The 13,588-nt window shown below is 39.2% G+C and overlaps 1 protein-coding gene across 1 annotated transcript in view; it reads right to left on the bottom strand.

Annotated features, from left to right (window-relative positions):
• LOC149555932 (bacterial trigger factor) overlaps positions 1–12,291 on the bottom strand; it is a 76,545-nt gene extending 64,254 nt beyond the window's left edge. The window contains exon 1 of the mRNA XM_089830042.1: positions 12,096–12,291. Coding sequence (XP_089686168.1) covers positions 12,096–12,170 — 75 coding nt within the window. The 5' untranslated portion in view covers positions 12,171–12,291. The remainder of the gene's footprint in view (positions 1–12,095) is intronic.
• Between the last annotated feature and the right edge of the window lie 1,297 nt (positions 12,292–13,588).

Genomic DNA, 13,588 nt, shown 5'->3' with positions numbered 1-13,588 from the left:
GTAGAGGGTCTTGGCATATTCCAGCCATTTTGTTCCTGTGATGTTCTCTATTTGTGGTTTTCTCTGCTGAAGCTCTTTCCAAAACTTTTTGGGGCTGCTTTTACCAAGATTAATCAACTCAATTCTTCTCAATCCTAAGAGTTGAGCTCATGAGAGCTTTCAATCCGCAATCAGCAGACACCTACAAGGCACGAGATCAGGACAGGAAATAAGGAGAGAGAGAAGGAAATAGGGACGCAGTCTCTATCAGTTGATTAGTGCAGGGGCAGATTTAGGGGTTTGGTCGGCAGTCTTGGCAACCGGTGGGACCAGTCATCCAGTGCTAAAGGCTTTGCTATTACTAGTGGGTCCATATTTGCGGGCTTCCTGATGATGATTTTGTTTGCTATGGTGTTCCTCTCTTTCAGTGGGCTCCAATTCAATTCCGTTTGAAGACAACATTATAAGCCTCCAATAGATAGACAGGCAGATCCCAGGTATGCCTTTTCCCTTTTTCTTACATCTGATTTTGTACCTGTTCAGGCTTCCTTTGTTACTTCTCCTGGCATTGGTAAATTTACAACGGTAAAACACCATAAAGAATCTATAACAAGGCACCAATGAGAACAATATGGTCCTCATGGAAGGAACAAACGGGGAAATCACAGAAACATCTATAGAGAAGATACTTGTACAAGTATCATTGATTGATCACCCAAAGATAAGAGAGGCACAGTCAGAACTAGATGGGTCCACCTTGCAAAACACAAGATCTGAAAGTAACAAGGTGGCAAAGAATCAGATAGTCAGGGCACCCGTAACAGTAGAACAGCAAACAAGTCTGGGAGAAGCTACGAAACACAATGACATCTCTGGTAACAGTGGCTTGTTCCTGACATACGAGGATAGTTTAATGCACAGCAGCATCATCAAGTGGAATCAAGGGAGCTTCCTCATTCTTCCAGGACCCTCAGCCGGACACACGAGTTCATTCAATCTTGGAGGGACAAATGGTAATTTACCCACAAACACTCTGAGCTTCTCACAAGCCAACGGACCACCCATAGGAGGAAACTACATCTATGTGAATGCCAAACAATATAAAAGAATAATTAGGTGGAGAAAGACACGAAAGTTTAAAAATGCAAAAAGAGGGAAGTTAGCAACTTTACTTCCGAAACCGATTCCACAAACCCCAGACAGCGCAAGGGAGGGAGAACAAAGTCTGAGGCCGACTGAAATCTCTGAAACAATTAAGCGGTTTGATAATATTAGAGATATTAACGGTGAAGGGAAGACAGATAATTCTCAGGTAATAGACATAGTGGAGGATGGGCTGCCAAATAATTACAGCCCCACAAGGACACGTATGACGTGGTATCCAGACATCTTTGTGAACGATTTGGTAGCTATGAAGGAAAGGGTGTGGGCACTTGAAGAGAGGAGCCAAATAGAAAGTATCACAATGAAAAGAGTCACTGAGGATAACTGGAAGCTAGCAGCGGAGGTCAAGTCACTTAGAGAACAAATTCAAAAATTGCAATTTAATATGGAAAAAGGAGAGTATGAATTGATATTGTTAAAGAAAGAAGTAGGAGAAAAGAGGACAGCAGCAAGTACTACAAGAGGAGAGGCTACGGAAGGAGACAAAAATCCGCAAATGAAAAATATACAAGATATCATGGCCAATATGGAAATAAAAGAGAATCAACTCAGAGAACAAATCGAAGAAGTTAGATCATGGGCTAACATAGTAAAGGGGCTAGCAAACACTCCTATTGACAACATAGAAAAACAAGTTTGAAGACAGATTAGAGAGGGAAAAAAAAAATGAGAAAGCAGCAAATACCGTCATCAAAGGGCTACGAGACTATGGAGAACAGGAGAAAACAACGGATTTAGTTAAAGACTTCTTTAAAGACCAATTAGACTAGCATGGAACAACCATACAAGCACAAAGAATCGAAAAATGGATTAGAGAAGGCAAAGACAAACATGTTAGAGTGACAATGAGGAATACAAGGGATAAAAACAACATTTTCAGCAAGAGGAAGTTTCTTAGAGGCGCACACATATATCTTGATGATGACCTCACCGTAACTCAGCAAGAAGAAAGGAGGAAGGAATAGGAAAAAGTGAAAACAGCAAGAGAAAACGGCAAGTGGGTGTGGCTACAAAATGGCAAAGCCCAAATCAGTGACAAAATCACACATAATAAATAGGAACTCGGGCCCACCCAGGAACATTTAACTATAGTTAGTTGGAACTGTAGAGGTTATCATTGGAGAAGAGGACCTGGGTTAGGGCTGATAGCTAAAGATAATGACATCATTATGCTTACCGAGACTCATGAATATGATGGATGTAGGGTTCCAGATTTTGAAGGGTATAAGAAGGTATCACTATGGAATGAGAAGATAGATAATGGTATGGGGCATAGAGGCACCACAGTTCTAATAAAAGAAACTTGGAGCAAATTTGTAAACTTAGAGAAAGAAGATGTAAACAAGCAGTATATTTGGATAAAAATAATGGAGAATTGGATTTCTACAAGGTTGGCTGTCTGTTACTTCGCCCGAAAGGCTCAAAAATGTATAAAAAACATAGATTGGATCGAGAAGACCCATTCCCTGCACTCAAAAAAGACATAGCAGCCTTTAGCTCTTTAGGGGAAATAATGATAATAGGGGATTTCAATGCTAGAACAGCAAACAACCAAACTCTCAATCTTAAGGGGAGTTACAATGAAAGCAGAGACCCAGTTTGGCTCGAAGAAGAAGGGACACAAAAATGGGAAAGATCTTCACAGGATAGCATGGGAAAGATTAATCATTTTGGTGCTGAATTACTAAGTTTATGCTGCCTATATAACATGGTCATATGCAATGGTATGGAAAAGTGGCCTAAATCAGGTGGAATCACATGCAAAAGATACAATGGACAAAGTGTTGTTGATTATGTAATATGCTCGCAAGACTATATTGAAAAGATAATTAACTTTGAGATAGAGGATTGCCCCATGGAGCTAAAATCTGATCATGACCCCATCTTGATAAGGGTGGCCACTCATTTTAAAGATCAACATATTGTCCCAAAACCTTTACAGAAGAGGAAGATGATTTCAATCGGCAAAGTTTTAATGACACAAGAAAACCATGATACTTTCCAAGACTCTCTATTGCGGCTGTCTAGTGTTCCGGGAAACCATCCCAAGTTTGATAAACAACATTTCATGGACAAGGATAATCTTGTTCTTACTATCATTAGAGCACTGGAGGAGTGTAAAAGATCTAGGGCCACAAGAGAAGCCAAGAACACTTTTCCGGCCAATCCGTGGTTTGATGAGAAGTGCAAAATGGCAAAAAGGAATTGGAAAAAGAACATGAACAGCGAAAGTCGAAAGGAGTATGATCAGCTGATTAAAAAGAAGAAAGAAGAGTATGTGAACAAGAGAAGAATCGAGTTGATTAATCTTGGTAAAAACAGCCCCAGAAAGTTTTGGAAAGAGCTTCAGCGGAGAAAAACTCAAATAGAGAACAACATAACAGGATCCAAATGGCTGGAATATGCCAAGACTCTCTACGAGTGTGATCTAGGAGAACGTAGAACCATGGAAACAAAGACTACAGGGGAGTTATTCGGCAAAAAGGATATTATTCAAGGCATAAGGAGGTTAGCTGCTAGTAAAGGGCAAGATATAGATGGGCTACAAGCTGAATACTTAAAATGGGGTGCTGAAACCCTCACACCACACATCACTAAGATTTTCAACAGTGTCAATAAAGAAGGGTTCCCTGTAAAATGGACAACAAGTGTGGTGATCCCACTCCACAAAAATGGAGATATAAACAATCCTTATAATTACCGAACCATCATGATCAATCTGCTATTTGGCAAGTTATTTGGCAGCTTGGTAGAACAAAAAATCAGCAATTGGGCTGAAATAGAAGGCAAAAGTGCAAAAGGACAATCAGGCTTTAGACCAAAACACTCTACTATAGATCACGACATCACTCTCAGACACTTGATAGAGAAAGTTTGGGACACTCCGAGGAATGAGGCTTTTTGTTGTTTCGTGGACTTTAAAAAAGCATTCGACACAATGCCACGTAATAAATTATGGGATAGAATGGAAGAGTTGGAAGTTCCTAAAGAACTTAGGTCAGCGGTTTATAGATTATATGAGCAGGTCAAAGCTAAAATCAGAACAACAGAAGGGCTATCAGAAGATTTTGACAGCAACATTGGGGTTAAGCAAGGGTGTCCGCTATCTCCAACATTATTCGGGCTCTATATTGACAAGTTAGAAGAGTGGATAAACAAAACCAATGGTGAGGGGGTGCAGTTGGCCCACTTTGTGATAAGATTGCTCTTGTATGCAGATGATCTCATAATTCTTGCTAGAACAGCTGAAGGTTTGAAGGAGCACTTGAAAGCACTACAAAATTTTTGTCATGAAGTAGGAATGCAAGTTAACACTAGCAAAACCAAAATTATGATCTTCTCGCTAAAGAAGAATAGGGGCATACAAGACAAGTTCCTATTTGAAAATAGCCCCCTTGAGCTTGTGGAAGAGTACAAATACTTGGGCATCAATTTTCATAACAAACTCAATTGGGATACTTGCAGATCAAAAAGGATCCAAGGGGGCTGGAAGGCGTTATACTCTTTACAAAACAAATGCAGGAACGCAGAATTATGGGATTGGACGACCATGAAAACTCTTTTTGGTTTGCTGGTCACTCCGGTTATTCTATACGGATGTGAAGTGTGGGGCGGTAGTATGTCCGAATAGAAATGGTGGCAAGTAGAAAGAATTCAAAAACACTTCATCACATGCAATCTTAAAGTCAAGACCACTGTTTCGTATGAGATCCTTTTGGCGGAGGTGGGTTCTTTTCCATTAGAAGTCGTCGCATTGGTCCGGATGCTAAGCTATTTAAAGAAAACCCAAAGTCTAGAAACACATCGTTGGCCCAAGTTGCTCATAGAGGAAAAACTTGTGAGGCGGAAAAGCACATGGATGAAGCAAAATGACAAATGGATTGAAAATGGGATATCAACATCCAAACTTCCTCGGATAACATTAAAGAAATAAAGAAATTTGTCAATGAAAAATTTTGCAATATTCTGTGGACAAGACACATAGGGCGGAAAAAATCTTATTACATTAAAGAATTTAATCCCACTTCTAGTCATGATGAAAAGGCTTATATAAGAGCACCTATTAACTGGAAAGCAAAAATGTTGATGGCACAACTTAGAACTAGTTCACATCAGCTGCAATGTGAAACTGGTAGATGGCAAGTTCCAAAAGAATAGTGGGCAAACAGAACATGTTTATTCTGTAATATGGGAACAGTTGAGACAGAGCAGCACTTTGTCAAGGAGTGCCTGGCTTACAATGACATCAGATCTAGTTATACAAAAATACTGCAGAACAAGGACTTCAACTATTTATTCGAGAAAGATCAAGTGAAGAGAACAGCGGATTTGATTATCAAACTTCAGAGAAGGAGAGACAAGTTAACCAAAACTTTGCAACTAACTAGTTCCACTCCTGACTCGAGAGGGTGACTGCATGGGTCCCATAGACTACTTTAGTCTCGTGGACGTCATTAAAATCTATCATATCATATCATATCTCATGTTCACATACTCCTCTTTCTTCTTCTTAATCAGCTGATCATATTCCTTTCTACTTTCTTTGTTCATGTTCTTTTTCCAATTCCTTTTTGCCATTTTGCACTCCTCATCAAACCACGGATTGGCCGGAAAAGTGTTCTTGACTTCTCTTGTGGCCTTAGATCTTTTACACTCCTCCAAGGCTTTAATGATAGTAAGAACAAGATTATCCTTGTCCATGGAATGTTGTTTATCAAAGTTGAGATGCTTTCCCTGAACCCTAGACAACCACAAAAGAGAATCTTGGAAAATATTATGGTTTTCTTGTGTCATTAAAACTTTGCCGGTCGGAATCATCTTCCTCTTTTGTAAAGGTTTTGAGACAATATGTTGATCTTTAAAGTGAGTGGCTACCCTTATCAAGATGGGGTTATGGTTAGATTTTAGCTCCAAGGGGCACTCCTCTATCTCAAAGTTAATTATCTTTGCGACATAGTCTTGCGAGCATATGACATAATCTACAACACTTTGTCCATTGTGCCTTTTGCATGTGATTCCACCCGATTTAGGCCACTTTTCCATACCATTGCATATGACCATGTTATATAGGCAGCATAAGCTTGGTAATTCAGCCCCGAAGTAATTGACCTTTCCCGAGCTATCCTGTGATGATCTTTTCCATTTTTGTGTCTCTTCTTCTTCTAGCCAAACTGGGTCTTTGCTTTTTTTATAACTCTCCTTAAGATTGAGAGTTTGGTTGTTTGCTGTTCTAGCATTGAAATCACCTATTATCATTATTTCCCTTAGAGAGCTAAAGGCTGCAATGTCTTTTTTGAGTGCAGCAAACGGGCCTTCTCAATCCAATCTATGTTTTTTATACATTTTTTAGCCTTTTGGGGCGAAGTAGCAAACAGCCACCATTGTAGAAATCTAATTCTCTATTATTTTTATCCATATATACTGCTTGTTAACATCTTCTTTCTCCAAGTTTATAAATCTACTCCAGGTTTCTTTACATTTTTTAGCCTTTTGGGGCGAAGTAGCAAACAGCCACCATTGTAGAAATCTAATTCTCTATTATTTTTATCCATATATACTGCTTGTTAACATCTTCTTTCTCCAAGTTTATAAATCTACTCCAGGTTTCTTTAAGATGCCCCCATGCCCCTTACCATTTTCAATCTTCTCGTTCCACAGAGATATCTTCTTATACCCCTCAAAACTGGAACTCTACATCCATCATGTTCATGTGTCTCAGTAAGCATAATGATGTCATTATCTTTAGCTATCGGCCCTAACCCAGGTCCTCTTCTCCAAGGATAACCTCTACAGTTCTAGCTGACTATAGTTATATGTTCCTAAGTAGGCCCAAGTTCCTATTTATTGTGTGTGATTTTGTCGCTAATTTGGACTCTGCCATTTTGTAGCCATGTCCATTTGTCGTTTTCTCTTGTTGTTTTCACTTTTTCCCATTCCTTCTTTCTTCCTGCTGAGTTAAGGTGAGGTCATCATCAAGATATATGTGTGTGCCTCTAAGAAATTTTCTCTTACTTAAGATGTTGTTTTTGTCCCCTGTATTCCTCATTGTCTCTCTAACATGCCTGTCCTTGCCTCCTCTTATCCATTTTCCGATTCTTTGTGTTTGTATGGTTGTTCCATTGATAAGTAGGAGATAATTTCCACAGCAAGCCAAATTGTGATGTGAATATCAGGATTTAACTGTGTGATTTTGAGTCAAACTCATTGACCCATGTTTCATGAGTAGTGATTCAACATGAATCCATCTCTCATGAGAATAAATGGAACACTTAGCACTCATTGGATCTAGGTGATGCTCACAGGGGTGAAGCACCGGGACTTCCCGGGAGGTCACCCATCCCAGTACTACTCCAGCCTGAGCACACTTAACTACAGAGTTTCCTCCATAGTTAAACCCAAAGCTTGCAACCCCATTTGCAAAACCTTCACCAAGTGTTGTGCCTTATGAACCATTCATTAGAAAGCCCCTTAAGCTCATCAATTGATAAGTAGGAGATAATTTCCACAGCAAGCCAAATTGTGATGTGAATATCAGGATTTAACTGTGTGATTTTGAGTCAAACTCATTGACCCATGTTTCATGAGTAGTGATTCAACATGAATCCATCTCTCATGAGAATAAATGGAACACTTAGCACTCATTGGATCTAGGTGATGCTCACAGGGGTGAAGCACCGGGACTTCCCGGGAGGTCACCCATCCCAGTACTACTCCAACCTGAGCGCGCTTAACTACAGAGTTTCCTCCATAGTTAAACCCAAAGCTTGCAACCCCATTTGCAAAACCTTCACCAAGTGTTGTGCCTTATGAACCATTCATTAGAAAGCCCCTTAAGCTCATCAATTGATAAGTAGGAGATAATTTCCACAGCAAGCCAAATTGTGATGTGAATATCAGGATTTAACTGTGTGATTTTGAGTCAAACTCATTGACCCATGTTTCATGAGTAGTGATTCAACATGAATCCATCTCTCATGAGAATAAATGGAACACTTAGCACTCATTGGATCTAGGTGATGCTCACAGGGGTGAAGCACCGGGACTTCCCGGGAGGTCACCCATCCCAGTACTACTCCAGCCTGAACCATGCCAATCTAATTGGTCTTTAAAGAAGTCTTTCACTAGATCTATTGTATTTTTCTGTTCTCCATAGTCTTGTAGCCCTTTGATGACGATATTTGTTGTTTTCTCACTTCTTTCTTTTTCCTCTCTAATCTGCCTCCGAACTTGTTTTTCTATGTTGTCAATAGAAGTGTTTGTTGGCCCCTTTACTATGTTAGCCCATGATCTAACTTCTTTGATTTGCTCACTGAGTTGGTTCTCTTTTATTTCTATATTGGCCATTGCATCTTGTATATTTTTCATTTGCGAGTTTTTGTCTCCTTCCTTAGCCCCTCCTCCCGCGATACTAGTTGCTGCCCTCTTTTCCCCTACTTCTTTCTTTAACAATATTAATTCATACTCTCCTTTTTCCATATTAAATTACAATTTTTAAATTTGTTCTCTAAGTGACTTGACCTCTATTGCTAGTTTCAAGTTATCTTCGATGACTCTTTTCATTGTGATACTTTCGATTTGGCTCCTCTCTTCAAGTGCCCACGCCCTCTCCTTCATAGCTACCAAGTCGTTCACAAAGATGTCCACGTACCACGTCATGGGTGTCCTCGTGGGGCTGTAAATATTTGACAACCCATCCTCCACTGTGTCCATTGCCTAAGAATTATCTGTCTTCCCTTTACCTTTGATACCATTAAACCGCTTAACTGTTTCAAAAATTCAATTGGCCTCAAACTCTGTTCCCCTATCTTTGTACTATCTAGGACGTGTGGTATTAGTTTCGGAAGTATAGCTGCGAGCTTCCCTCTTTTTGCATTTTTTTATCTTTCGTATCTTTCTCTGTCTGATTATTCTTTTATATTGTTTCGCATTCACATAAATGTAGTTTCCTCCTGTAGGTGGTCCGCTAACTTGTGGAAAGCTCAAAATGTTTGTGGGTAGATTGTCATTTGTTCCTCCAAGATTGAACGAACTCATGTGTTCGGTTGGGAATCCTGGAAGAATGAGGAAGCTCCCTTGATTCCACTTGATGATGTTGTTTTGTATTAAACTATCCCCGTGTGTCAGAACTGTGCCTTTGTTACCAGAGATGTCATTGTGTTTAGCAGCCTCCCCTAAACTTGCTTGTTGTTCTACTGTTACAGGTGCACTGACCATCTGATTCCTTGCCACACTGTTATTGTCAGATCCTGTGTTGTCCCCAGTGATCCCATCTAGTTCTGACTATGCCTCCCTTATTTTTGGTTGATCGATCGATGAGACTTGTGCAAGTATCTTCTCATCATTCTAAAACCCTACAAGTGTTCATGTGATTCCCCCGTTTATTCCTTCCGTGGGAACCATGTCGTTATCACTGGTATCTTATTATAGATTTTTTATGGTTTTTGCATTTTGTTTAGCTAGTAACACACATTTAGTATAGAAGTTTTGTGCATGCTCACGTATGATATGGAATCGACAAAGCAATTTTGGGGAAAGCAATGTGTACGAAAATGATTACTGAGTGGGGCACTTGGACTTACTAGTTGATATCTCAATGCCAATAAACTAATAGGGTTTTGTTACCCGTGATGTTCTGATGCTCTTGGTCAGCTTGCTTTTTCTTGATGCACTGTTGCTGTCTGTGGGACCAACCCAGTTTCTTGCTGTCTTCCGGCTCCCTGCCTCCGGCTTCCTGCATTGCTTATTTTTTTCAGCTTCCGACGTTGCTTGGTCGGCTTGCTTCCTGCGTCCCTACGTTCCTACCTACCTCAGGATGAATGCATTCCTGCCTGCCTCAAGAGTAAACGCTGACTATGCTTTGACGTGGTGTCTTCTTTTTCGTTGAAATCTTCTCTCCAACCCGCGTAAGCTTCAAGTTGAAATTGCTACTCCTAAAACCTATTAGATGTATTTTTTCATACCCCCATGGGGTGGTGAGAGAGGGAGCTGCCCTTTAACTCCACAGGGGTCTTCACTTCTAGAACCCCACGACTTATTGGGATCTCTTTTCACAAAAGAAACTTGATTACAACAAGGGAGTTATGAGGAATTGGGATCTAAATTTTGAGTGTGCTGAAAGAGGGACTTGGCAGTTGCTCTCCTTTAGCAGGGCACACTTGAGCTTTTTTATTCTTTTTTTCTTTTCCTATCTTTTTCTCATTGTAGATCTCCTTTGCTTTCGTGGTTTTTTAAGTAAAAGTGTATTGTTTCATTTTTTTATATGCAGGCTTAAAAGTTCATATTTGTAAATTGTGAGGATCCGCCATTCCTTATTTCAGCAGCATGTGTTAGTATACCAGTGTACTCAAATGTGCTTTTGTCATTGAAGTTTTCATTTTAGGCCACTTTACAATTAAGGATTTGTTTCTGAGTTCAGAAACTACTTACCATGGTTTGAATATAGAGCATTCCTGCTATGCAACCAATATGATTTAGATTGGCCTGCATGGTAAAGATATTCATTTAGCATATAAAGTTGGTAAAAGGCATATATTTGACATCAAATTGGACAGGAGATGACCATCATTACCCTTGTTAATGGGTGGAAGAATGATAATGTGGCTTATATCAGAAAATAGCTAATAAGGACTTTTAAAAAGATCAAAAATACCCATCTAAAGCAGCATAGATTAAATGATGTAAGAAAAATTGATATTCATAGATCTAATCTAAGTATCAATACATCTCATGCCTAAAATGAGTCGCCAATATTTGCTGACACCCTATTGGCTTAGATCTCATTTGGGATATTTTATTTTGACATGCGGAGATTGGGTCATCTTGAAGTGGTTCACCTCTAATATGAACCCAGTTGCCATTCAGGGAAACACTTACTCATCATAATTCTCGCATGAACATGGATGATCCTGTTTCTAGAGAACTCCGTTTGTCTCTTTTAGGAGTTAGGAGACTTTGAACAGTGAAGAAAGAATGTTCCACGAGTGACCAAAAACGTAAATGGAATTGGAAGAATTTCTTGTATCAAATGCAAGAACAAGCCAGAGAAAAAACTCCAACTTTGAGATAAGGTAATGCAATGCTAACAAGCAACAAAAGAAGCTTCAAGTTACTAAGGGGTCTATTCCAAAACAGGCGAAGAGTAAACACGTCACAAAAGACAATGCAACGCAATACAAACATTACAAACGTCCATGTACGTGAAAACCCCTTCACCAAAGCTAATAAAGCTAATGGAAAAGGGGATGTCTGGCCTAACAACTTTACCTGAATCAAAATGTGAAGAAGTTGTACAAATAAAGTCTGAAAACTCTCTTAATAGTTAGAATCAATGATCCTACTGCTGTAGAGAATGTTGATAAGAAAGGACAAGGAGGCTACTTTTCAGTAATTTTTGACCCTTTATCATCCTTAGAATAGTTACAGCACTGCGAAATTCTTTTTTCATGCGTAGATTTCATGATAGAATGCTCTTGTTGCACACTCCCATATTCTATATCTTTGCACCTGTACACGGCTTCTCCTTGTAACCATCATGTAAATATCCATTTACACGTTCAAAAACACACATACACTAGCGTATACGTGGATTGCCAATGCTGGGATTCTCCCAAACTTGAACACGAGAAGAAAAATTAAGGGCATAGATTTACAACGGTAAGGTAAATGTCATAGTAAATCCTCTTAATGTGGGGACGTGGCATCCAAATCAGTAGGAGAGACACTATGTATCAGCAAACGTGATAGGGAACTAAATGTAGAACAAAGCTAAAGAGTTTGACAGCTTGAAGATGAATTGATCAGTTAACGACTGTATCGCGCACAGCAGTATCTTGTCAAAATAAGAAAAAACAATGGCTATTGAATTTCAGAAAAACAATGCTTGGAGCTTCAAAATTGATTTGGATTTTGTAGTAATTGATTTGGATTTTGTACAGAAAATGTAGTAAACTCACCTTTGAATTGGATGTTGAAAAACAATGCCTCGAGGTAAAGAGTGGACGTGAGACTGCCATGGTCATTGTATCCATCTTGCTCGACTCGTCCTATCCGCACCCCTCCTGACTTCCCCTTATAAGGCCTTTTCCCAAAGCTGCCGAGAAATTTGTTGTTTTACAAACTATTTTTCCAATACGTCTTATTTTGGGCGAAGGTGATGAATGAATGAAGATTTTACTCAGTAGCGATCATTATAAAAAACCATACAATCACAAAGGAAGAGTGGGCACACAACGTGTTTATTCTGTAATATGGGAGTAATAGAGACGAAGCAACACTTTGTCAGAGTGGACACACAACATGTTTATTCTGTAATATGGGAGTAAAAGAGACAAAGCAACACTTTGTCAAGGATTGTCTGGCATATAGTGACATCAGTTCTAGTTATAAAGAGACAATACAGAACAAGGACTTCAACAACTTATTCGAAGAAGATCAAGTGAAGAGAATAGTGACTCTGATTATCAAACTTTAGAGAAGGAGAGACAAGTTAACCAAAACTTTGCAACTAGATTAGTTCCACTCCTGCCTTGGGGGTGATCGTGTAGGTCCCATTGGCTACTTTAGCCTTGTGGACGTCATTAAAATCTATCATATCATATCATATTACAAGTCTTAAGTTAATTTCATTGACGCGTATTTTTCTTTTATAAATTTTCTCTTCTTCCTTTTTTATGGAGGGTTCAGACCTGCAAGGCAACCCAGTGAGGCATGAGGCTTGCAAGCTACCAACCAACGAAAGCAACCACTAAAAGATTTAGGAACGTGATACGAGCCCATACGTGCCTGAAACCTTTTCGACTTAGAGCCAAGAATTGAGGAGCATCCACGCCGTCAAAATCACCTGAGGCATGATCCCAGCCTCATCCCTTATGGTGTCAGAGCCTTGCATGTAATGGACACCCTAAAATTGTCCAAAAACTGAACCAACTGTTGATAAGAATTTAGTCAAATAATTTGCATCCAACTCTTAATTTGTCCATTAAATGTTTAAAGCCCTTTATAGCTCTGGAAATAAAATGTTTGTTTGTTTTTATGTCTTTGCATAGATTTGAAACCACATAACATGAACAAGAAGAAATTTATAATAATATGGAAACTGAAGATTGAACTACTGCTGAAATAATATTAATTTTCAACTAATAAAATCAAATACATAGCAGACTTTTCAACTCACTAATTACTCTAGCATTATAACATAATTTTCCAATAATAACTTCCCATCTTGTTGCTATAGTAATATGAATAGTGTCATGCTACTATGCTGCTACAGTAAAATCTGTCTTCAATTAGTCGAAGACCCTCATAAAATCATCCTTTTACAATAGCATAAGCATCAGACAAGAAGCGAGAATGATATGAGCAAACACCCAATTCCCCTATAGTTGGAAATGCACCCAATCTGTTTGTTAATGAAGCTGATAGCAACGAATTCCATAGACCAAACCCC

Source organism: Cupressus sempervirens, chromosome 5 (genome assembly GCF_028749045.1).
Source record: "Cupressus sempervirens isolate cs-2001-9-10 chromosome 5, ASM2874904v1, whole genome shotgun sequence".
In the NCBI taxonomy this organism is placed as follows: domain Eukaryota; kingdom Viridiplantae; phylum Streptophyta; class Pinopsida; order Cupressales; family Cupressaceae; genus Cupressus; species Cupressus sempervirens.
This window is presented reverse-complemented; position numbering and strand designations above follow the sequence as displayed.